The following is a 25992-nucleotide window of genomic DNA, read 5'->3' as shown; positions in this document are numbered from 1 at the left end:
TTGTAGGGGGGAAATCAGAGACAGGGAGAAGAGGCAATTGCGCAGGTGTGGCTTCTTTTTTTTGGCGGGGTCAAGTGCCCCTTTTGCACCCCCCTTCCGACGCCCATGCTTCAGCAGCCGAATCCCAATACGAGGAACGCCAGACGGCATCAAGAATGAAGCTCTCCGCAAAATAGGACACAAGGACCCTGCTGATACAGAATGATGTCTGTTCGCTAAATGTGCGCACAAAATACTACAAGTGCTGCAAGGAAAAACAATAACACGCTCAAGAATAACTCAAATTACAAAATGTTCCAGTTATTATGGGATTAGGCAGTCGTGATCGGCTTTTCACAAATTTTACCGCCCACTATAGGCCGAACCTTTTGAGGGTTTCTGAAGTCATATTTTAAGTTCTTTTTTTAGGATTAGCTTGATGTTGGCACGCTGACACACAACTGTACACGGACATATACTCTTTTTGGCTGGAAAATCCTGTCTATGGCTTATGGTTTATTTAAGCAGCAACAGTTAGCAAGAGCTTTGTTTTTGTACGGCGTGTCGTCTTTCCTAGCTGTCTTTCTTGTAAACCCGTAATACAGGATATTTGCACACATTTCAGGTGTACATGAGCCAAATTGTATTGAACTGAGTCTTCAACCAGCATGTAGCACAACAAACCAACTGCCGATGCATGCGCATAATTGGGCGTCAAATTGGGCGGATACTCTGACAAAAATTCCCCGCATTTCCCCGAGAGGAAGAATGTGAAAGTGCGAATGCACGAGTTGAATTTGCGCGGTTCGGTAATGTTCGCGAAAGAGAGATCACACACACACACACAACTACAAAGAAAGAAAGATGCATTTATTCACAGACACCTATTCGTGTTGTCGTTGTACTTGATTGCTAGAGCGGATCTCAGCTTTGAAATTTCGTGTCAGTACTCCTTTAAGCAGGTGCATTAGCCCTTCTCACGCCCGATTCTTGGCCAATCCCCCACGTGGGTATGTGCCATGTCAGCGGCCAGGCAGCGCGCGCCCATCTCCCCCCGTTGCCAAGGAAGACGAGGAGATTCCTGGCCAATCCCCCACGTGGGTATGTGCCATGTGCATTCGCACGAGCGCGGACATCGCCGGTGGACGCAGGTTCAGGGTCGCTTAAGAAGTGCATTCACACTTAAAAGTAACTTCATGAACGTGCTAGTACAGATGACACTTGAAAAGTATCGATGATGTGCAATTCACGAAACAAATGAAACCGTTTTAGTGGCTGCATTAATGCTTGGAGAACTCAGGAGAGATTTGTTATAATATATATTTCAAGAAAGGTCTCCAGAACATATGAGAACATATGCTACTTGAAAAAAACAAACAGAAGCTCATGGCTTCCGCAAGTAAAGACGTGCAAGTGGAGCCCCTTACTATGACAGCTATGTTAACGCGCCCCATCGTTTATTCTCTCGGAGCGTGGTTGCGGCGCCCACGGCGTAAGCGACGCCACGGAGCGGCGGGACTTGAATAAGCGGGCAGAGAGAGTGACACGCAGACTTCGTAGCTCGTTTCGCTAGTGAAGTCCGTGTCCATGAAGTCCACGAGTTGTCTGAGCGCACGGAGTTCAGCAAAGTCGCCTTCGCCGCATTTATCTCGGCCGTCCGCGTACTCCAAGTTGAAGGCCGCCAGGGAGTACCGCAGGGACATGAATCGCTGCTTTAGAGAGCAAAGCTGCGAAACAACAAAAATCAGTAAAAATAAATGAGCGCACAAGAGAAAAGAACAGAAAAAGTTATTTAGTACCAGTTAACTTTCATTAGATACCCGCTGGTCGGTCGTTTATTGAGTTGTGGTGCGTTTATTGAGGATAGCTCAACAAACGTTCATCAAAAACCTCATTGCACATACGCTTCAGTTTCAGCTTCTGACTGACGAAAGAAAAATGTTACGTGCAGTATATGAACGGCTGAGTAAAAAGCCTAATTATCCCAGGATAAGTCTCAAGAACTTCACGTCCTCGCGAGTGAATGAAAATATGCAATTGATTTTATTTGTGACACGATGTTATACATAATTATGGCGCGGTGCAATTGCGTGCTGCGGTAAACTGGTTACGAATACACGCCTCCTGAACTGAATATTTAAACGATATTGAGGGCATTTAGCAGATCATAATCATCGGCCTTAATATGGCACACTTGAAGCGGCCGACACACGGCGATGAGCATCAACCGACGAATACCGCAGCGCGATCTTTGCTACAGTGCTGTCAAAACAAACTCAGTGCATCTCCCCTTTCTAAAGGAGGATGATCAGCGAAGCTGGGCCAAGTGCAAGGATTGCACGAAACAAAACATATTTGTGTGCATTGGCGTTTGAGAACATTTTCTAGCCCAATAACTGAGACTGAAGGACTGAAGTTTTATTCTAGGGGACAACCATGGGGCTGACGCTTTCCCTTACATCTTACTGTGGGGCATCTTACTGGCATCTTACAGGAATTTTACTGTCTGTGTAACACACCAAAGTAAACCGTTCGACCATGGAGGACATCGATTAGTTCGCATCGTGCCGTGAACGTCCACGTGTAAGCCTCACACTACCGCAACGGACATGTCATCACTGAGCGCGTAAAGCCTGGTTGCGCATACACGCCCCCTCCCTCTCTCTACAGCCGCATACATGCGCACATACGCCAGCAGCCGGTGATGTGCGCGTGCTGAAACGTGAAAGACACCCGCCCAAACGTTTCTCCGGAAGCTCCTTGAGTTGAACCACAAAAAAAAAAACATTTGCCGAAACGTCATTGTAGGAGCCTATGAAGATGGAAACACAAAATACTAGCTCTTGCGTGCGCAAAGTTTCTGTTTGATGCGATGTGTCCTCGAGGACGGTACGTGTGCAAAAGGAGCCATATAACGTTTCGCACTTCTTAGGGTTCACGAACGCGAAAATTGAATGTCGTTGAGTCCTTCTTCCAGTTTTTTTTCCTGCGTGTAATGAGTAATTGTGGTATGAAATGCATCGCAGTCGCTTTGGAGTCCTTCCTACGATACAGACGTTGTCAAAGAACGCCAGTTCATCACGCAATAGGCAAATTTACGCTTCTGCGGTAAAAAAACGATTAACCATACCCTGACAGAGTTCTCTGGGTAAGAAATCACACTGAACCAGAGCGGCGATCGAGCAGAGGATGTGCCCAGAGCCAAAGAGTGGTAATTCACACCACGTCCCAAGCAATTTTCATGTATGGTCAGTGAATCAAGAGCGGAAATCTGTTTGGCGCGCCAAGTGTAGAACGAGCGTGCTCAGACGTCCCCCCCGCGCCGACGAGGTTTAGCATTAAACTAGCAACTTATGAGTTGCTAGTTTAATTCTTTTGAGCTAAACGATGGCTGAACTAACAAGGAACTGTAACGGTACCGGGATCACTCCTTGTGGTATACGCTAGATGACTGAGGCAGACTACACTGTCATTCGCTTCGAAAAAATTTTAAAGTGAAACTGATATTGATGGTGGACACCGTTACCAGGAACCTGGCTTTTTTTATAATTATAACAATTATAATTATAATTATAACATATAAATATAACATTAAAATTTGGCCGGAGAAGCACAGACTTCGCTAAATTGAGAACGAAAGATTGGCTGCTTGTTTACTTGATACTCAGGACATAGTGTCCCGTCTTGCAGCGCTAACGGAAAGCCCTGAGTAACAAACATTACGGTGCAAAAAAGAGCATCGTATCAGCCGACCATGGCTGTTATAACGTAGTAGTACGGTCAAACACTAGTAATATGACCTACAGTTTTACTCTGGAATATCAGTTTCACATTAAAGAGAATCTGGAGCCCTTCATTATTCCGGCACATTAGCAAAAATTTAATTGGCAAGAAATGAGCCACGACTTCGGTCAAGCTTCGGTAAATGGTTTATGTTTACTTTGATTGCCCAAATTTGTTGTTTTCTTTTCCGCTTTTGTTTTGCCATGCACTTTCTTATTGACTTTGGTTCTATAATTGCCAGGCGCTGCTAATCAAGCCCCACGTGGCTTTGGCAGGTGAGACTTTTCTGTCTCGTTTTAAGTACGAATAAAGCGGTCTCATATACCTTATCAATAAATTTTGATCTCTGCAGATAAAACAGCTCCCTAGAATGTTGATTGAAAAGCATATTGCCTTTTTCCGGATAACCAGGAATAAAATATTTGCAACGGAACATGACTATAAACCACGCGGTGGAATCGAACAAAATATACGCATTTACATAAAAAAAGGAAAATATTATTTGCAGCAGTAATTGAAGGAAAGCATAATAAAACATGGGTATTCATATTAACGCAAATTACCACACAGTGCCGTAGTCTGCGCATTGCGCTATTTTGCACGTCACAGGGAGGCTCCTAACTAAGGCATTTTATATATAGTTAATGGTGGACCAAATAGAAGTGTGACGGTCCTGTGCGTAAAAATTCATCTAACTCTACTTCGTTTTCGTAAGGCCACAAGCATAGTTCGCTTTTTCACTTCTTGCGTGAAGAAAACATCTTCACAACCATGTCATTGTTTTCATTATTATTTGACTCCTCAACATCGTGTAAGTCCTGCGCCAAACAAACGACGGCAAGAAACAGCTGTAACTCTAGTTTTATTTACATTTTCGCCCTAACAATTTTTACTTCCTCTAAGACAGCTTTGTCACTACGAATTAAACTTACGCGTCCGTAAAGCATATTTAAAGGGAAAGCAAAACTTTTGCGCAGTTTTCTTCGATTGCCCATAGATAGGGCAGCAGTGTGGGTACAGAAATGGGCCGTAGCTGTTGCATGTTCAAAACGTTCTAAAACTTCGCATATCAATCGGCCCCCAGAACGACTCCAGAATTACGCGGTGCTGAATTTACATGTAAAAATTAATTAATTGAGAAGTCCTAAACGTTACACCGCCCCCTCTGCTGTGAACATAAGAGCTTCAACTAGGGTTCTTTTCTTATGAGAAGAATAACTGTTTTATGAAAAGGTTCTCTACATATTTTTCTAGAGTATTGGCGGCCATCGCAGCTCTACAGTTACGCTGTGTTCTTTTTACTTGCCTTTTTTGTGTTACAGTGAAGTATTAAATGCCCTGGCATCCCGTCTGCTGCAAATCCAAGGCCTTCTACGGAGGGAAACGAGCAGCCCAAGGTTTGTCTTACGTATGAAACTACAAACTACAGACCTCCGAAGTTCAGTAAAGTGATCACAGTCACAAGCATCGCCAAATGATAAAAAACGAAAACGTGTGGTGCATTCTCTAAGTATAATTAATATAATACAACTATGCAATAATAATGTCATAATAAATAACAAAATAAAACTTATGACATGACATTTATAGACTAAAAAAAGCTTTTGATTCAACAGACACAGGGACACTGTTGGAAGCGTTAAAAAACGAAGGAAATAGAAGAAGAATATTAATATAAGTCTTTGAGACAGCATATATCAGGAATGCATAGGCCCATAGGCAGGATAATCTTTCACAATCAAAGCGAAAAGCTCCCGATCCAAACGGGAATGCGACAGGCAGATAGCATCTCACCAAAATTGTCCACAGCATGTCTGGAGTGGGCGTTCAGGATGCATGACTCTGAAAACTCAGGTTTACGGGTAAAAGGGGAATACTTCAGTAATCTAAGATTTCAGACGACATATTCTTACTGAGCGAATCGAGAAAACAACTGCTAAAAATGAATAAAGATCGAAATGATTGAAAGAAATACGAGTAAATCTAAGTCATAATAAATAAGTATGATGAAAGGGCCCCTTCAGCATAAGTAGCGAGATAGTGGAACAATATGAGGAATATGACTATCTTAACCCGATGGTCAGTGCTGGTCCCAACCATGAGAAAAAAATCTTTCACAGAATGAGAATGGGTTGGGGCCACTCGGCAAGCACTCACAAATAATCAAAGCTAAGCTAACTCTATCCATAAAAAGAAAAGTATTTACCCATGCGTTCTACCAGTCAAGACATATGGAGATAAAACTTGGCGCCTTCCTAAACGACTAAAGGACAAACTTTGGTCGGCGGAACGAGTCACCAAGCGAATAACGATAGGAGTAAAACTCAGGGACAGGAAACAAACATCCCGGATCAGGGAGCAAACTCGAGTAGAAGTACCGTAGTTTTAAATTCAGAAAGAGTGGACTTGGGCTGGCCCTGTGTTGAGACGATGTGACAGCAGGTGGACCAGGAGGGTAACAGAATGCATACCGAGAGGTGGGTATAGAAGAGGCCATTAACTCGATGGAGAGGCGAAATAAGAAAATTATAAGGCCAAGAATGGACTTATAAGAAGGCCTTTCTTGGCCAAGAAGGCCAAGAAAGAACGGAGGACAGAAGCGGGTGGAAGTAAATGGGAAAGGTCTTCGTCTTGTGGTGGACCTGAACAGGTCGTTGATGATGATGATTATGATGATGATGATGTGCATTATCTAAGCATGCTTATGATGCGTAGTTGTAGAGCTTCGTTAGTCATCCACCTTTGAATTGGCGTCTATTTTTTTTTTTTTGACGAAATGGTTTGCGGGTCGATAGGTCACAATGGACCTACGTGCAATACATTTTAACTGCTGCCTGCATCGAAACTGTACCAAACGGTTCTCATGTCGCGTTATTGCGCTAGTATAAAACAATGATCAGTACATACAGGTATTGGCGACCCTTAAACCCCCAGACAATTGATTGATTGTAGGGTTTAACGCGCCGACGCAGCGCAGGCGATGAGGCGCGCCGTAGTGGAGGGCTCCGGATTAATTTTGACCACCTGGGGATCTTTAACGTGCGCCGAAATCAAACCCCCAGACAAAGCACACACTACGAGAAAAAGAGACGCGTGGAAAAATACTCTGAACACGTATTAACTACTGTGGCCAAATGAATATGGGGTAAATGAATATAGAATAAGGCGCCAAACTTGTTAGTAAAATAGTATTTCCAAAGCTGCGTATGTCCTCTTGTCTTGTTTTGTTACATACAGCGCAGTTTTTCTATTGTTTTTTATTTACTTCGTTCTATTTTGTTCGTTTTCTTTTTTATCTTTGTGTCGAAGAACGTGTGGTGCCTGAGCGTCCTCATTTTTGTAATGTTTTTTCCTGGTTCAACATAGGGTTTAGTAAGATACCGGTCGCTGTTTTTTCCTCTATCCATGCAACAGAGGTATATGCGTTTCTCAAGTCTGGAAAAAGAATTTTTGCCTGCAACTTGGCGCCACAGCTGCCTCTGTAATTCTGTGGGGCCAAATAAAATTGAAACTTCAAGCTTCAAACATGGATACGCGGCAGGCACGGATATGGCGGCATTGAGTGTTGTCAAGCGAAAGGAGCGCGCGGTGAACTTTTTATGTACGCACATTTGACATGGAGTTAGGCTTAAGCAAAATAAAGAGACGAGCTAGCTGGTGCACATCCATGAGTGAAACTGAAGCTCAAGGAGACACAGGGACGAGAAAGGGAAACGACACCAGCGCTGGTGCTGTTTCCCTTTCTCGTCTCTGTGTCTGTTTGCGCTTAAGTTTCACTCATCGAAGTTACGCTTACCTTCATCATATATACCAGCCAATAAATGCCAAAATTACTGCACGTCCGTACGCGTGTGCCCATTTGACGAATCTAAAATCTTATACATTTCGGTGACATTGTCCCAATGGCGACACGTAACCACTTTCGAACTGAACGCCTGCCGTTGTTAACGGAGCAGGGTCGGATGACTGCCGGTTTCAGTGGGTGCCGTGTGACACATTGTAAGGTCAGGCTAAACTAGAGAGGTGAGAGGTTAAGAAAAAAAAACAAAAAGCGTTTGAAAAAAGAGATATTTTTTTTGGTTTTTAAACCATGATAATACTGAACAAACAAAGAGCTCCCGCGGAGAAATTTTTTGTGATGTGATCAATCTGCTGTGAGGGAAGCGCATTCTGCAATCAAAGCCGTGACGTGAAATCACGCGCAGATTTCGGGAGCGGAAGCTCTGCTGGGACGTTTGTGATTCAGAATGTAACAATTATATTATTTTCAGTTTTCACAGAAACATTTATGGGGAACTTAAGTATCCTGGGGGACTTGAAAGCGAAAGATAGCGATTATTAAAGACTTCACTACTGCATCGTGTTTTCAATGCGTCAGGTTCACCTTTGATGCGGCACGCATCTGAATAGTTCTTGTTACATACTGGCACAGTGCAGGCTCGGGGCTGTAGTAACCACACTCGGTTGTGACTCTCGAATACCCGGGTTAACACCTGTTACGAATCAGCCCACCGCAGGGCTTTGTTCAATACTACTAGGATGTGCGGGAAAGCCTCCACTACGTGCGCCTTTGCAAGCAGGCCCCCTTGTCGGTGATTCACGCTTGCAGCTGACGATTCAACGCAGCGCTACACGTCTGGATCACAGGCGCGTGTCTATCGGCGCGATCAAACTTATATGGCGGCCGATGCAACACGCAGAGACTTGTCGGGAGGAAGCGGAAGCTGTTGCGGAAACATTCTATCCCCTCTCTCTCGGACTCTGAGGGCGCCGGTATTACCGACTGCTCGCGAACTCTGGGAAGAGTGCTGTGTGTGTCTGTGCTGTTGGTGTCGTGTGCAGAATCTAAAGGGAACGCTTGTTTTGACCTTTGGCGCTTTGGGTATAAATAAGACCCCCAAGCGCTGTAGTTCATTCCCGTTTGAGCAGTGAATCAATGCTGCCACTCTGCTCGAGTCCTGTACTGTAACCTCGCCCGTCGGGGCATTGTTCTTTGGCTTCGGCTCATCTCTCGCTATGAAGTAAAGAAGTTGCGTTTGCCTTGGGATTCTGGTCTTCTTCGAGGCAACAACATTGGCTGGCCGCTCACTTCACCACGATACCACACATATGTCGGAGCTGACGGAGCTCGGCTCGGGTCGGCTTTTTCGAACGCAACACACCCCATTCCAGCCCAAATAAGTTTCTATGTAATTTTTTTGCTTATTTTTTACAGCACCTGTAGTTTGGTTTTATTCAAATAGCCACCAGCAACTACCGTCGCCTTTCGCGTTGTTTGATACTCCTGAGGATTTAGACTGAAGAAGTATGTCGAAAATTTTATTGATAGGCGTGGAAGTGTCTTTTTCTAATATTTATATACTTTTCGGAAAAAAGCATGAAAAACCTGATTTTTTCACGCCCCTCAAAATTTTATAAAAACTTGCACTACTAGGCTAGTCACACCGCCTAACCACCGCGAAACACAGAATACTTGGTATTTTAGTCATTTCAAATGTTGTTCTACCCAAGTAGTGGTTAGTGCCTGTTTTTGACGCGCGTTCATAACTCGACGACAACTCCGCAGCAGTCGTAGTAGCGTAGGGCTTGAGTGCTGAATTCGTATTTTAGAGGCCCGCGGTTGCAATAAAACCTAGTCCTGAACTTACATAATTTTTTTCCTTACCTGATTGAGTTTAACTTTGCACGTCACCCATACTAAAGAGTGTTTAGGATCCGTTTGTTTACTATAGACGTCACGCGGCCGCTTTTTCGTTCACTGGGCTATCTAATGCTCGCATTGAAGTTCCACCCTCTTGGAAACCACAGGAAATATTTTGCGTTATTTAACGTGTAGAAAGAAAACTATTTGTTTCGGTGTCGTTCACCGCAATGTTTGTTTGAACATAACCTTACTTTTTGATTTTTTGTTCTCGTCTCCTAATATCACATGTATATGTAAAAAAACAGAGTTGAAACTTTTATCATACGAGTGGTTTCCGAGTCTACTAATACCTTAGGTAACGTATTTGTGAAGTGGTAACAACTCACAAAACACATCAGAAAATTGACGAAATGGTTTATTGCGCTTAATAATAGCGACCTCATGGGACTCACCTTAGCACGAAGGGCATTAGCTGTGTCGAAAGTGAATGTCTTCTCTCTGGCCTTGTCGTAAAAGTATGCGGACAGGTGTCGGTTTGAGAACACTTGTGAGTGCCATATTAGCTTCTTGCAGACCTGTAACGAGAGAACTCTTGAAACAGGCGTTCGACTAGTCACCGGTAACCACGATAAAGTCACCTGAAAATGGATAACTACCAGGCAAACGTTGGAAAGCATTCGCTCAATCGTTAATCCACCAGCCGCTTCACCGCCTACACGGTCGTTAAGGTGAAGGGCCCTTAAAAGTTCTGCAGCCGAAATGAGAGGCCGGTCTTTTCGGACACAGAAAACCATTTCAGGTTGTCCGAAGAAGTGAACGCGACCTTCGAGAAGTGACGAGGCAACCGAAAAGAATATTAGTTGCTAAAAGCGTGTCGTAGAGTTGCGCAGATAACCCCTAGATAACTTCCACACTGCGCATCGAAGGCTATAATAAAACGGCGCAGCTTCGGGACCACGCAGCTTTTGTTTGCAGCTGGCCGTCGTGTGTTACTGATCCATGGGCACATAGAGCAGCTTACTGATCCGGTTCCACCCAGGCGTCTTCCAACGTGACGATGATGCTCACGTGTCCCCACGGTTCCCCTAAACACAACGAGGTGTGTAATATGACAGGAACATCGATCGCCACGGTGCTTATACCCACTTAGGAATAGGAGTAATTTGAAGTCTATGTTTTGCATTTTTACACCCTACTTCTACCGTGAATTTTAGAACCAAACTTCGGAGTAGACCTCGTCATACAGTTTCATACTATATATTAGAAGAAACCCTGAGACTCCGTCCGCTTGCCGTCACGAGTGCCGCCATTGTATCTCGAAGCGATATTTTTGTACTTGGTTTGGTTCCTAACTTGCCTTGTTCTGACCGCTGACGAAAAGGTACAATGGCCAACATTTGTTTGTCTTGTCTAGGTTACAACAAGCCTTTAAAAATTACTAAAAACCAGTTTTCTTGTTAAATATACTGTTACATTATTAAAATAGCTGTAATAAGCAATAATTACGGTTTTTACACAGGTTACTTTAAAGCTTCTGCGAAGGAAAGTTTGACATCTACCTGAATGCAGCGATAAGGCCACAAAGGAAAGCTATACAGCTTCCTTAGAAATTTCCCAGTTGAAGAACCCGGGACCACCACTTAACCGGAGCAGTCGCTCTACCAACTGAGCTAACCAGGAGGCTAGTCGTTTGTCCCCTAAATCCAGTCGATTAACATCTCCCCATTACCTCGAGTTGTTGATCAATTCGTTCCCGCGCTACAAACGACCAGCCTCTTGCTTAGCTCAGTTGATTGATTGATTGATTGATTGATTGATTGATTGATTGATTGATTGATTGATTGATTGATTGATTGATTGATTGATTGATTGATTGATTGATTGATTGATTGATTGATTGATTGATTGATTGATTGATTGTAGAGTTTAACGCGCCGACGCAGCGCAGGCGATGAGGCGCGCCGTAGTAGAGGGCTCCGGCCTAATTTTGACCACCTGGGGATGTTTAACGTTCCCCAAAATCTCGTACACACGAGCGTTTTTGCTTTTCGCCTCCATCAGAAAAGCGGCCGCCGCGGCCGGGAATTGAACGCACGACCTCGTGCTGAGCAGCGCAACTCCTTGGCCACTGAGCCACCGCAGTGGGTGGTTAGCTCAGTTGGTAGAGCGACTGGTCCGCATAAGCGGTGGTCCCGGGTTTGAATCCTGGACGAGGACGAAGTTTTCTGCAACTGCGAAGCTTCCGAGAAAGCTGTATAGCTTTCCTTTGTAGCCTTACGGCTGCATTTAGGTGGATGTCAAACTTTCTTTCGCAGAAACGTACTCCACCTTGGGGATTTCCCCTAAATCTGGTTGATTACTTTAAAGCTTGTTGGCCAGTCACGTCAAGTAGCGCCAGTACACTTGTGCGCGGTGCACTACGGCACGATCGCTAAAGTGTGGCTTCCCTATACACCGGCTCCACATTTCTTTGAAATATATATTAGCATAAAACTGACGGCACAGTGGCTACGCTGCTGCTGGTACCTCATCTCTCGATGTTATTCATCAACCCATTCATCCCCTTCTGTGTTTACAACACGGCCATTCTCAGTACCCTCTAGGCTCAAACAAGACGTGGTTTTATTATTTATCTATCAAAACTGGACCGAGCTGCTGCCGCTCCCTACCCCGTTATCTGTCCAATAGTTCGTTAGTTTGTTTTATGGGCTCATTACAAAGTGTGACGGCGCACTGCATGCGAATCACCTCTGATACAAACAATACTTTTGGTCGTTGAAGAGTATGTGCTGAGGTTTCCCCCAAAAGCAATCCAGGTGGGTTGGTGGCATGAAGCTGTTGTGCGAGTAAACTGGTCGTAAGTGGGGCTAAAACAATATGCAGAATGAATGGAAGGCCTCATGGCGCACGTGGTAAGGTAGCCGAAAACAGCATAGAATTATATTGAGTTAAGGAATATGTGAACAGTGTAGAACAGTGTATAGCTATAGGGTTGGGGAATTCCTGGGAGGCACTCCACTTTTCTCCATTGTGGTGATGGTGGTGGATGTTGTGTGGGATCAGGCGGGGTTAGCCTGGCTGGACATGCCACAGTGTGGTTCGGCCTAAGACGCTGTTGTTTCACGATAAGCAAGTGAAAAGCAGGAATAATGGGCTAGTCGCTACCATTGGGACTGCTTCAGTGATTTTGTCCAAGAATCCTCCTTACATTTATGTCGCGCTGCTTTGTGTGAGCATTAGTTATTTATTCCTATGAAAACAGCACACTCGGCGCCAGCGGAATGACGGAAGATTGTTTAGTTCTTTTTTTGGTAAAACAAACTGGCGTTGCACGCGAATGGCTGATTAGTGGAGTAAATATACCGATTTATTGACAGTAAATGTACCGATTCACTTCTTTATATGCAACGGGTCCTCCCTAAGTCCCGTACTTTGAGGTAGGAAGCGGACACATTTGCAAAATATTATTTCCACAAAAAGAGCTACATTGTTTTCCTGACCATTTTTCTGGCACAGCAGTCAAATGCTTTACATACCGTTTTCGCTACAGTTGATTTCAACGGGCAGAGACTACCGTCTCATTACTCTGCGACACCACACTAACCAGAGTGGTTTCTTGGGCGAGTTGGTCATTCAAATGAACATGGACGAACGATTTTGCGCCTAATTACACGACCACACTGACGTTTTTCTTCTTCATTAGGTTTGCGAACCTTCCCCCGATAAATATTTGCTTAGCAAACCTCCGTTTTGCTGCCAAGTTGATCTTCTGACGACCACTTGCACTTGTTGAAGAGGCTGAAGTTTCCCGGCACCGACGGACGGCTGAGATCAGGGTAGCGCGGTGTGTACCACCGACCAAACATGGCCAGGGACACGGCGAGTGTGGCTTTTATGCCGGTGCGCTGGAGAGCTTCCATGTCTTCGTGCGCCGATTTCTGAAAAGCATTACAAGAAGCGGACTCACCTTAGGCTAATGAACAAAAAGTTGAAAGCTGTTGTCTATATTTAAAAAGCCCGCGTGTTAAGAGCACAATGACATTGCAAGAAAGATTTATTCTGTGGTATTTTTACAAGTCAGAAAAAGTACTTCCGCAATATACTGGTTTCCATAAGCATATACACGAAGCTCCTGAATTCTGAAAATCAGTAACGTACGTTTATAGCCAAGATTTTTAAACAGTTTCCTCCTTTCAAAACGCTACAATTCGACACTGGCCAATTGCAATAGAAAAACGCCCCTGCAACTGCAATAGAAACGAATACAAAATGGCCCGCACTTCGTAGGACCAAACTTTTGCTGCAAAGCGTACATAAGGTTTGTTTATTTATGTTTTGATTTTGCCGCCTGGCTGTACCGGGCTTTGTTATCGGTATTATCTGTGTGTCGAGTGAAGCGCGCGTTCCATTCTTTATTTTTTATACCGCATGTGCAATCGCCTTTGATAGGGAGAGCGTATTGAACTAACGTCATCAGTACAAAATAACCTTCTTTGATCTACATTGTTCTGGGTGTAATTCGACGGTTCGAGAAACAGTCGCACCGAAAGACAAACGCCCGCAAGGCGGATGCCGCGGTATTTGATTCGCCGACACTCGCCCGCGCACGTCACTTTGTTGACTGCGGCTTCGCCGCCTGCGTATTGTTTTTAATTTTTAGGGCAGCAGAAGTTCGCTCCAATAAGCTTGCTTTTCCTTCAAACCAACTGCATCATGTTTGGCTTCGTGAAAATATATTGCTTGAGAAGACGAAGTTGCATATGGTCGTTACTTTTTCGTAACAAAGGAAATGTTGTATTTCGGATATAGTTGTGCTCTATCGCACTAATAAAACGGGGCCTTCTAAAACAAGCCAGAATTCAGTGCACAGTACGGAAATTACGTAAAGCTTACGTAAGTTGCGTAAATGACCAATACTGTCTATGCTTTTCAAAAAGTAGCAGTGTTTTGAGAACACTGCACACAAACACTGACGACAGACTACATTTGCAAGGGACAACTCGTGGCAGCCGGTGCAGTCCCGAATTTTTTAAGCAGGGTGTCGATACTAGGCACAGTGGCAAACCCCGAAATAGGGCTGCTTGCAAATCGCATTCACATGACGAATATATGAATCGGTATTCCGTGTATAATTCGCTGCCATGTGCAAAAAATTACCACAAGAGCACGGAAATGAAAAGTGAGCCCCTCACTCTGTGAAGATTCTGCTCACCACGCCGCTAACCAAATGAAATACCAACCGCGACTGTCGCCACGGCACTAATCTATTGGACACTCTGCATTAATATACTGAAACAACTTTGCGCAAGCACAGCGGGCCTATAACAGTTTTCGTCCCGGCAGGAGCGCTCTCTTAATAACGCCTGTCTCAGCAATGCGTACCCCTTGATTACTGATGTTCATCGTGGATCACAACCTTTTCAACACACTTAACCTGTTTTAAAGCGAATCTGTGCGTGCATATGCGAAAGATAGTTTCTTGCAGAAAGCTGGAAATCACACTGCGAGCATCACGTACCTACAACATTCGTAATACCAGCCTAATTGCATTCATTTTTGTCCACAGTACACCGATTTATCCTAACTTTGTCCCGAACTAGGTACCCTCCATCATACCCACCGCGCTGGCTCAGTGGCTATGGTGCGGTGCTGCTGATCCCAAGAACGCGTGTTCGATTCCCGGCCGCGGCGGTGGCTTTTCTGATGGAGGCGAAACGCGAAAACGCCAGTGTGCTTCAGGTTTCGGCGCAGGTTAAAGATGCAAAAATGGTCAAAATTATTCCGGAGCACTCCGCTACGGCGCGCCTCATCGCCTGTGTAACACCACGGCGTTAAACCCCACAATCAATCAATTATCCTCCAAAATATAATTCTAGAATATGCATAGAACCCATTCATACCACCGCCTCCACCTGTTCGTTTGCTGCGCTGTGCGCGACCCTACTGACCGTCTGTAGACTGGAGGATAAAATTCTTCTGGCGATCCAGGCGTAGATCGCTAGAGCACATGGATTCCTATTCCAGAATTCCGCTTGTATTATAGCGCACATTAGAATGCTTTCTCCCTCTATTTCTGTGCCCAACGAGTTCTTCGGCGAGAACCAGGGCACATGCGCGCAAAACAACGAGTGGTAGACGGGTTACAGCAAGAGCAAAAAGAATTAGCAGTGGCTTAGCTCGGCTATGCCAGAGTATACGGAGCGTGAGATAGGGTTCAGCAGGTTATTCTTAGCTTTCCTTGTTGTCTGGAATTAGCTTGATTATCACGCTTACTGCTGCTTCAATGGCACACACACGGTATGCGCATTCTGTGACACATGTATATTTATGAGGAGGCTCCGGCGCAGCGTCACCAATCGTCCCAGAGCGAAGCTGGTTCCACCGGCGCACGCCGGTGTTGCTGCGACGCACGAATCATCGATACTACACCCGGCCAACTGTCGCATGATCACCATGTAGACCGGGCCCCCACCGTGCGGAACGGAGGTCGGTGAAGACGCAGCCGCGTGGGGTGTGTGAGAGACGCCGGGCAGCGAGGAACGTTTTGTGCGCCGTGTGACGTCACTGCTCCTCGCGCATAAGCAGCACGGATCTCCAGGAGCCCAGCGACACTGTTCAACCTCGGCCAGTGTAGCTACGCTACAAAAAATGCGTAGTTCCTCAACCTCAGAGTTACACGCCTTGCTTACTTACATGCACGCTGGCAACACCTGCGTCGAATAAACACGCACCAGGTGTGAAGGGGAAAGGGAATCGCTGGCTTTTTCGCAGCATGGGTGTGTATTGGAGCCTGTGCGGATTGCGCAGGCGGCAAACGGGGACGAGCAAGGGACGAAGGGATGCAGCCGTGGGTGTCAGCAGGATTTGTCTTTAGGGGGCAAACCTGTTGCATTTCGGGAGGAGAGGGTGAGGGGAAGAAAGTATTGTTTTGGGGTGGCTTGGGTGGCGGCTGTGTTTATTTTGCACCCCACTGACGACGCCCTTCCTTAAGGAAGGCTTTGAAAGAAATGAAAGGGGGCAAAGCACCTGGTGAGGATCAGATAACAGCAGACCTCAAGAAGGATGGCGGAGAAATTGTGCTTGAAAAACTGGCAAACCTGTATACGCAATGCCTAATGACCGCAAGTGTACCAGAATCTTGGAAGAACTCGAACATCATCCTAATCCATAAGAAAGGCGACATGAAGCACTTGAAAAATTACAGGCCGATCAGCTTACTGTGAGTCGTCTAAAAGGCAATCGCTAACAGAATTTCTGCAACCTAAGATTTCAGTCAACCTAAAGAACAAGCAGGGTTCCGTAAAGGGTATTCAACAATGGACCAAATTCGCACGATCACTCAGGTGATAGAGAAGTGCGCTGAGTATACTGAACCCCTATATATAGCCTTCTTAGATTATGAGAAAGCATTTGACTCGGTCGAAACACTAGCAGTCATTGAGGCATTACGGAACCAGGGGGCAGATGAGCATTATGTAAGAATACTAGAGGATATCTACAATGGGTCCACAGCTACCATCATTCTCCATAAGGAGAGCAGTAAAATACCTATAAGGAAGGGTGTCAGGCAAGGAGACACAATCTCTCCAATGTTATTCATAGCATGTTTACAAGAAGTATTCAGAACGTTGGATTGGGAACAGGTGGGATTAAGGGTTAATGGAGAATACCTCAGTAACCTCAGATTTGCTGATGACGTTGCCTTGCTAAGTAACTCGGGGGACGAATTGCAAAGCATGCTTACCGCACTGGACAGGCAGAGTAGAACCGTGGGCCTGAAAATTAATATGCCGAAAACTAAAGTAATTATCAATAACCTCGGGACAGCACAGCGGTTTGAGATGGGTGGCGAGACAGTGGAAGTGGTAAGCGAATATATCTACTTAGGCCAAGTTGTGACCCCAGATCCCAACCATGAGGCAGAGATAATTAGAAGGATAACATTGGGGTGGGGTGCATATGGCAGGCATTTTCAGATAATGAATGACAGCTTACCATTGACCCTGAAGAAGAAAGTGTATGACAGCTGCATCTTACCGGTACTCACCTACGGGGCAGAAACCTGGAGGCTCACTAAGAGGGTTCAACTTAAATTGAGAATGACTCAGCGTGCAATGGAGCGGAAAATGATAGGTGTAACATTAAGGGACAAGAAGAGAGCGGAGAGGGTCAGAGAACAAACACGTGTTAAGGACATATTAGTAGAAATTGAGAAAAAGAAATGGACGTGGGCAGGGCATGTAATGCGAAGGCAAGAAACCCGCTTGTCATTAGGGGTAACAGAGTGGATCCCTAGAGAAGGCAAGCGTTGCAGGGGGCGGCAAAAAGTTAGAAGGGCCGATGAGATCAATAAGTTTGCGGGGATAAATTGGTCACAGTTGGCACAGGACCGAGGTAATTAGAGAATAATGGTAGAGGCCTTTGCCCTGCAGTGGGCGTAGATAGGCTGATGATGATGGTGATAATGACGACGCCCGCGGGTGTAGCATACGAAGAAAGGGCATCTAACAGCTCCATGAGTCCGCCCGCCGCTACCGCGACGCCAACACTGCGGAAGATTAGGCCCGAACGCTGATAACAAGCATCGACGTCGGGCCGAGACTGAGGTCAACCTATTCCCGCTCGTTTTACAAAGCAACGCAGGGGGGCAGTTATATTACATCGTATTATTTGTATATAGGACATGTGTAAAGATGTTCTGCGTGTTTTGTAATATATTATCGCGCCTATTCTATTTCCTGTACTTGTTCAGTAATGGCTTCTAAACAGCTTCCAAACTGTATTGGGAGCCGCGAACTTGTCAGGCCACGTGGCCTTTCGTCTGTGCTTCATCATTCGCCTCAGAAACAAATAACCTTCAAGCTTCTAAACTCATCCAACCGAGCCTGTATCTTCATTGCTCGGTATAAAGTGGTGCGTAAAGTGACACACACAACTGATCAGAATGCAGAGTGCAAAACAAAAACAGGGACAACAAACAATAGAGGGTACGTGGCAGGCGCTGGTACGTAACGTTCGATGCAGCTACATCCTACACCACGAGTTTTGGAAGGCCGGTTCTTTCCTACTCCGAGCGTCTGCGCAGACGCGCGCATCCGCTCCACTACAAGCATTGCAATCTTGCATGTCATTTCTAAAAAACTGTACCTGATGGACATCAACGTACAGCTGTAAAGCATAGACACATGCAGGTCAGGCACGTAGCGGCTGCTTCTAAAGAATAATTGTGTTTTATTATTTTTAGAAAGAAAATCGCTGCTCCCTAGAGGGTGGGAAAGCGACATACTTTCTGCATAACAACCACGCTCACCACCGAGTTACCACATCAACACCGCTTTGGCCTGTTGTCGTTACACAACATTGATCCGCATCCCCAACCCAATGATATCACCCTGGAATGCGAGGCGGACTGACCCCAGTGCGAACAAGCAGCATCTGTTGACGTACATGGCATAGGAACCTGTGCATTCAAAATAGCGTATATTGGACTAAGAATGGTTCGAAAATAAAGTTCATTTCTTTCCTTCTTTCCACTTGTTGCACTCCTCACTCTCCTCACGCGCGAAGATCCCTTGACCAGTCGTTAGCTGCCCGAGGGCAGCGGTGAGAAGATAACTCGCACTTTTCTGCTCTCGCCCCAAAAACAGCGCAAAGAAAACGCAAGAAATTTCTTCAGGAGGCCGTTTTATAGCGTCAGCTACACTGGCGGAGGTTGAGGAGCTTCGCGTAGCTCCTGGAGAGCAATGCTCCGCATGCGCGAGGAGGAGTGACGGCTCACGGCGCACAGCTGGCGCACCGGGGCCGCCACTGCCGCGATTCAATTGTATTATATTGGGTTGGATTAGAGTGGATAAAATTGAATTAAATTGGATTGAATTAAATTGGATTGCACCGGATTGGAAATCAATTTAGGAGCAGCAAGCATGATAATCAGATAATCTTAGACAACCAGGAGACCTAAGAATAACCAGCTGAACCTTAGCTCACGCTCTGTATTCCTTGCGTTGCCGAGCTAAGCCATAGCTAGTTTTTTCGGCTCAAAGCTCTTCTGTGTTCCGCTCTGTGGCTTTGTAACTGCAATGTTGCGATCCCATACGGACGCATTACGCCGTGCCGTGGCGGTGCAAAAAAGATTAGCGTAACCAGACCCCAAACTTGAGATTATCCCTCTAGCGGCCAGATAGGGAGCGGAAACTTGGAATTATCAATTTGGAACAAATAAAACGTGAGGGAAACTGCGTTTGCTATATTTATTAATCTTTCTTTATGATAAGTTCAGGGCCAGAGACATTCTGAGGGAAGTGGGTAACAAAGAAGAAACACATGAGAATTCAGAAACTATGGTAACAAAACAAATTATCCTGGTTATACTATATTGGCTAATGCATTGTGAAATAAACGGTTATTATTTGTAGCCACGACAATTTGGGTAAGGCAGTCACAATCACGTGATGTTCTCAGGATGGATTATTTGGAAAGTGACGTGCACTGCCATGTTCAATGCCACCTTTGTGAGCGTGATCGATTCGGCGAGAAATAAATTGCCGCTGTTTAATGAGTTGGTTGTGCAGGGTAGGATCATCGTATAGTTTGTGAAACAATGTAAGATGAAAAGTGGTTGGACAGGAAGCTAAAGATGGAAGCCCGATAATCAATTTTATGGGCGAGATGCTTGCAGTACGGTTATAGTTGGAGTGAATGAAGCGAACAGAGCTATTTTGTACCGCTTCAAGAACAGTGATTAGATTATGGCGGCAGGGGTCCTACACTGGCGTAGCATACTCGAGTTTTGATATGATTAGTGTTTTATAAAGCAAAAGTTTCAATGAGGTTGGGGAGCTCGAGAAGTTACGGTGCAGATTACCCAACATGGGGTTAGCTTTGCTAATGAAATGTTCTGTGTGGAGCGTTGAATTTAGGTTAGCCAAAATGTGGACACCTAGGTATTTATAAGAATAGACGGGCTCTAACGAAACGTTGTTCACGTAGTAAGCAGGGGATGTTAGTAGTTTACATTTAGGCACGTTTAGTTCCATGAGCCATTCAATACACCAGTTAGTTACCTCGTCAAGATGGGACTGAAGTAGGTTAGTGTCACTGCCAGTGTTAATTTTCTCGAAAGATAACACAATCAAATGGATGTTCGAAGATACGAGAGACGAAAGGTCGACAATGGCGATAAGAAACAGGAGAGGACCAAGAACCGATTCCTGGGCAACTCCAAAAGAAACGGGGCAGAGGAGAATTAAAGTTGTTAGCAGTAACCAATTGCGAACAGTTAAGAAGGATGTTCCACTTAAGGATGTCTACTCGTTCCACTTAAACATGGTAAGGTCAAGTTTAAGTTGCTTTAGCTTAAAAAGTTACAGTCGGTGACATATCTTGTCAAGTGCTACAGAAAAATAGAATAATGCAATCACCGTGACTACCTGTGTACTTCCTACCTGTGTACTTCAAATGCTCCAAGTGTAATCTCATGTTCTAGAAATCCTTAGATGTCTGCACATGTGAAACCCGTGCCAAAAGTGTGGTAATAGATACCGCGAATAATAAATGTGTGGGCCGTAGAGGAAACCCATGTTGCGAGAGAGAGTTTGTCGACTTTGATGGCGGATGTGTGAATTGTGTACATTACAGGCCCCGCAATGTTTGTGTCAAAGTACCTTTATTTTAATGTGCAAATGACCGCTTTCCTCCTGCGTTTACAACTGGGTTTTCCGGCAATAAACTTCCATCTATAGTATCTTGCATTACCGTGCTGGTTAACCCTATTTTGTGGGTGTTGATTAACATTTTTATAGTCAGCAATGTTTATAATGTTTAGCTAGGATAGAGCTGTCCATAGAGGTGTTCAAATTGCTGGTTGAGCATCTTGCGGCAGTTATGTACGTACGTTTTTACTTCAGCTTACGGGGCTAGATTTTAACGCATTTTTATGCCTGCAAACGACAAGGCTCCACGTATCTCTCGTGCGCCACCAGTTCTACAGCGCAAGGCGTTACGGAAAGAAAGTTTTAGTCTGAGTGCTACTTTTATGCACTAACGGTCAAAAAGACACGCTGTTCAAAGCATGATCAACAATATACGATTCTTAACCTGTATATGCGCTTGAGTAGATTAGTTTTCAGTATGTACCATCTTCAATATTAGTGAAGAGAAAATAAAGGTGGGTGCGTCTATGTATGAGTGCTTCTTAAGAATTTACCGCCATCAATGCTATGTGACTGGAAATGAATGTTTGCACCAAGCGAAGGAGGTTAGCTTCTTTGAGGCCAAGGCTGTGGTTGGATAGGCTGGCGATAAGTCTGCCAATCTGGTGGGCAGTGTTTTTGAGGGTAAGGATAATTTCGGTGTTAGCCCTATTTTCCTGAATTCGGAGTCCAAGAATGCGAACGGAGGGCACGTGCGGAATGAGGTTGCCTTGTAGTGTGACCCTTTCTCGAGTGGTAGAAGAAGAGCTCAGACTTCTGCGGTGAGCAACTGAGCCCCTGTTTGTGGGCGTAAGTGGCGATGATTTTGGCAGCTTGCTGAAAAAGGTCTTGAATGTCGCCATCGCTGCTCCCAGCTGTCCAAACTGTGATATAAACCACGTAGATATTGTGGTGCAGGCACGGGACGCGTTCCAGGAGGGGAGGGAGCTGGAGCATGCATAGCCACGTTGAACAGACAAGAAGAAATGACTAACCCCTGAAGTGTGCCTTTACTGCCCAAAAATATGGGGTCCGATTCAAGGCCTTGCACCGAGAGAGGTGCTGTGCGACCAGTAAGACATTTGGAAAGGTACTTGTAGGTGCGCAGTCCCACACGAAGTTGGTTAAGCGCGGTCACTATACTCTGATGTGTGACATTTTCAATATTCTTGGCCAAATCAATGTCCATGATGACTTTAGTGTCTTGCCGGGAGATAAGGTGGTTATTCAAAATTTGATGCCGAAGCTGGAGCATAACGTCCCGGGCACAGAGTTTAGCCGCCCCTTTCTGAAGTTTACCCAGACAGAAATTGGACGCCTCCAATGCATCATACGCATGGCGGTCACGCTGGCCATGGGTCTCCCCCTGAAACCTCTTCAGACAAGCTTGTTAGCTCTTAGCACCGGGACATACAACACCTTCGAGGAGCTGGTTGAAGCCCGGCGTGTTGGCCAGCTCCACCGTCTGGCCTCTAGACCGATGGGTCGCTCCATCTTAACAAAACTGGGCATCTCCTTTGCTACGCAACACGGAAGTAAAGTCAGGTTGAGTGACTCTCTCCGATTCCACTAGTGTGGCCCCCATCCCACGGAAAATAAACCTTGCCTTCCATCAAGAACGCCAACTTGCCCGGGCCAAGGCCTTCCACAAGGCCCATGCTTCGCACCCCACTACCCTGTACGTCGGCGCAGCGGAATATCCCGACCGTGCAGCCTACGCCACCGTAGTGGTAAACTCCCGAGGAGGCTCTGTTGCTTCGTGCTCGGTCTCCACGCCTCATCCTGAAGTTGGGGAAAAAGTCGCCGTTGCCCTGGCCCTTACAGCTACCCCGGCCACCGCAATAATCTCCAACTCGCAGACGGCTCTTCGGAACTTTGCGACAGGTCTTGTGTCCCCCGTCACCGCACACATCCTGCAGACAGCACCGACTCCGTCTGCACTTTGCCCACGCCTGATGTAGATACCGGCCCATTCGTCCCTTCCGGGTAACGAGCTGACTAACGAGGTAGCCCGAGATTTCTCCTGCCGGGATGCCCCGTATGCTGCCTCTTTAACTCGGGTGGGAGGGAGAGATCGCCTGGTCACCTATCGGGATATTACGCAGCACTACCGCCTTATTCGGACGCACTTCCCCGGACCCCGCTCCAAATTTACAGCACAGGCAGCCTGTTCAGTGGCGTACTGCAGGCGAACACTTTCCCGCATCGCGCTTTGTGCCACCTCCACCTCCCCACGCGATACTGCCACACGCGCACGTGGTGCGGCGCGCCTTTCGCTTCCATCCACCACATAGTGGGCGCGTGCCCTCGAAACCCCCTTCCATCCTAGTCTGTTCCTGCCCCGTACAACGCCAGAGCAATGGGAGGCTACGTTGCTCAGCTCCAACCCACAAGTGCAAGAGTATGTGATTCAGCTGGCCGAACTCGCCGCTAGGGCCCATGGGCTCCTGTCCGTCGACTACGGGACGGTGGTGTGCCGGTGCTCCCAGCCAGCGCGTCTTTTTAAGCAGCTTCGGATAAATAAAGTTTGTACCCCCACCACCACCACCGCCATCAATGCTAGTCACAAACACAATTTTCTTGTACGTTTCGCTGAAATTATCACACCACATAAGCAATACAATAAATATATGCCAGCATCATCGAGGAGACAATCAATATTTTACGTATCCTACTCAACCAACTTCGCCTACTTGACAGTTTTTACAGACGGCTCGCAAGACAAAGCGGACATAGGGGCAGCTTTTATATATTTAAATGAAAACGGCATATCAATCGAAACTAACCAGTAAAAGCTTCCGGAGTACAGCAGTAACTTCGAGGCAACAATGATCGCTGTTTTAAGCGCCATTGTATACCACCGAACTAGCTAAAAGAAGGCAATGTACAGTTGTTTAATGATATGCTATCACACATTCAAACAATTATCAATGGAAATAATCTAATCCCAAGAATAATTGAAAGAAAACAATAGCTCAGCACAATATAAAACCAGGTCAAAATTACTTTAACTTGCATTAAAGGACACAGTGGGAGTGTTGGCAACAAAACAGTGGATGAAATGGCTAACAAACCAGCAATACATGGCAAAAAATCCCTGAACTATTCAAAGAGTTTATCAAGACATCGCTGGAGATTCACGTAATAAAAGACTGGAATGTTGAGTAGCAACAAGGAGCAAATAAAAGCGGCATTATAATGAATAAAAAATGTCATTATGAGGTGCGGAAGACTTCTATTTTATTTCAAAGTGTTCTGCATTACAAATAACAACAAACGTAATCTTCGACCACTTCTACAGAAATGTGCCACAACAAAAGAACACAGAGAAGAAAGTTGAACAGTCTATTTTAAAAACCTCACAATGAGGAAACCTGAGCTGATAAAAAATACAGAAACGTTAAAAATTCTAGACGAAGTGAAAATTCCAATTACATGTAACGTTCAACAACATTAACCCCTAAACATTTCGGTGCGAAATCCCACGAACACGCAGACACACAAATTACGCGGCAATAAACACGACAAAAAATTCAAGCATCCCCATGAAGTTACTCATGACGAGTGGGCAAAGCACTGGGGATCGTTCTTACTGTATGTCACCCGTGGCATTGCCCACTCGCGCATGTAAATGAGTGAAAACGCGTGTATAGAGTATATACTATTATAATCCAATACAATTCGATACAATTCAATTTAATGCAATCCCATCCAATCCCATCCAGTTCTCCTCGCAAATGCGCAACACTGCGTACACGGACGCCAAGACACAAGCTACGGAAAAAGCGAGGTCATAAGGTACTTCGCCCTAAAACTTGGAAATCTTGTGCCATTATGTAGTGTGTTTTTATTGAGTTATTTTCTGGTCTATTTAGCTCGTAGAATTTTGTTTTTACATTTTTCAGCTTACACATCAAAACGTGCCATTATAATGTACTATTTACCGATATTACATTGGTGTTACGGGAAGAATATTTTTTCACCCCTTATTAGAGATGCATGAGCCTGGCAAGTCTGGTTAGGGATGCTTCAGCCCGTTACACAGTTGCCCTCTTTATGTCGTGGTGCGGGAAGCTTTGCTTGCCATTCACCTTCGCAGAACTGAATGTCTTATGGCTTTTCTAAGAACTGGGGTTGGTTCGCCAGTTCTACGTTTGTACTTGCTCTTTCTTTGTGTGTTTTGTGTTCACTTGGAAGATTTCTTTTGTGCATGTAACCACCATAGCTGGGTCAGATAATGGCTCGCGGTGCTAGCTATTGTCGCATATACGGGCCCAGCCCGTATATGCGACAATGATGAAAAATGTTTGATGATAAAAAATATTCCTTTGCCTGTAAAACATTAAGCGCGGAGAACTCGACTCCAACCCACCGAACCAACATTACGATGCCTTTCCCTGCCCGGCGCGTAAATTTGCCTGGGACTGTTCGGGTATTTATTTATTTGGGCGTCCTAAAGCATTGCTATAGACCTCGTAGTTTCCTCTATAGGCTACTGTGCCACTATGTAAGGAATGTGACCGCAACTACTTACCAGCGAGTAGACGTACGGGCCATGCCTCGGCAGCGCCATTAGTGTAGGCGGCACGATTTGACATCGTCTCCACTCCTGGTCCTCCGCGAACACGTGGCCGTACATGATCACAATGTCAGGGGTGAACACGGTTCTGTAAAAGGCACACGCATGCACTGCATGCTTCGCCTCCTCCCGGGTTTCACGTTAGTGGAGTTAACCCGAGATTTTTTCGACATTACATGCGCACTTTTGTTCCTAAAACATTTTTTGTGGCTCGAATCAAGTTGTCTAAGCTTACAAACTCTGGTCTTTAAAATACAAGAAAGCTGTTTGTTGTCTTCATTACGCTTTGAGGCGATATGAGAAAATAAATTAGTCGC

At 45.4% G+C, this 25992-nt stretch overlaps 1 protein-coding gene across 1 annotated transcript; it reads right to left on the bottom strand.

The window, feature by feature from the left end:
• Positions 1-1392: 1392 nt before the first annotated feature.
• LOC144157675 (uncharacterized) lies at positions 1393-25760 on the bottom strand. The gene is made up of 4 exons (XM_077688481.1): positions 25631-25760; positions 13150-13344; positions 9859-9981; positions 1393-1706 (listed from the first exon to the last, which is right to left on the bottom strand). Exons 1-4 carry the CDS (start codon positions 25733-25735, stop codon positions 1437-1439), a joined length of 693 nt encoding a protein of 230 aa, XP_077544607.1. The 5' UTR covers positions 25736-25760; the 3' UTR covers positions 1393-1436.
• Positions 25761-25992: the final 232 nt, after the last annotated feature.

The sequence above is a fragment of the Haemaphysalis longicornis genome, unplaced genomic scaffold (assembly GCF_048455015.1).
Source record: "Haemaphysalis longicornis isolate Haplotype H1 unplaced genomic scaffold, Haemaphysalis longicornis Haplotype H1 scaffold_10, whole genome shotgun sequence".
Taxonomy (NCBI): domain Eukaryota; kingdom Metazoa; phylum Arthropoda; class Arachnida; order Ixodida; family Ixodidae; genus Haemaphysalis; species Haemaphysalis longicornis.
This window is presented reverse-complemented; position numbering and strand designations above follow the sequence as displayed.

What these genes read in the sequence shown, in the direction of transcription:
- LOC144157675 (XM_077688481.1), bottom strand. Translation starts at nt 25,735, where the DNA reads ATGTACGGCCACGTGTTCGCGGAGGACCAGGAGTGGAGACGATGTCAA. An exon ending in GCCCGTACGTCTACTCGCTG is followed by an intron (nt 13,345 to 25,630) that starts GTAAGTAGTTGC and finishes AATGCTTTTCAG; the next exon opens with AAATCGGCGCACGAAGACAT. An exon ending in CTAATGCCCTTCGTGCTAAG is followed by an intron (nt 1,707 to 9,858) that starts GTGAGTCCCATG and finishes GTTGTTTCGCAG; the next exon opens with CTTTGCTCTCTAAAGCAGCG.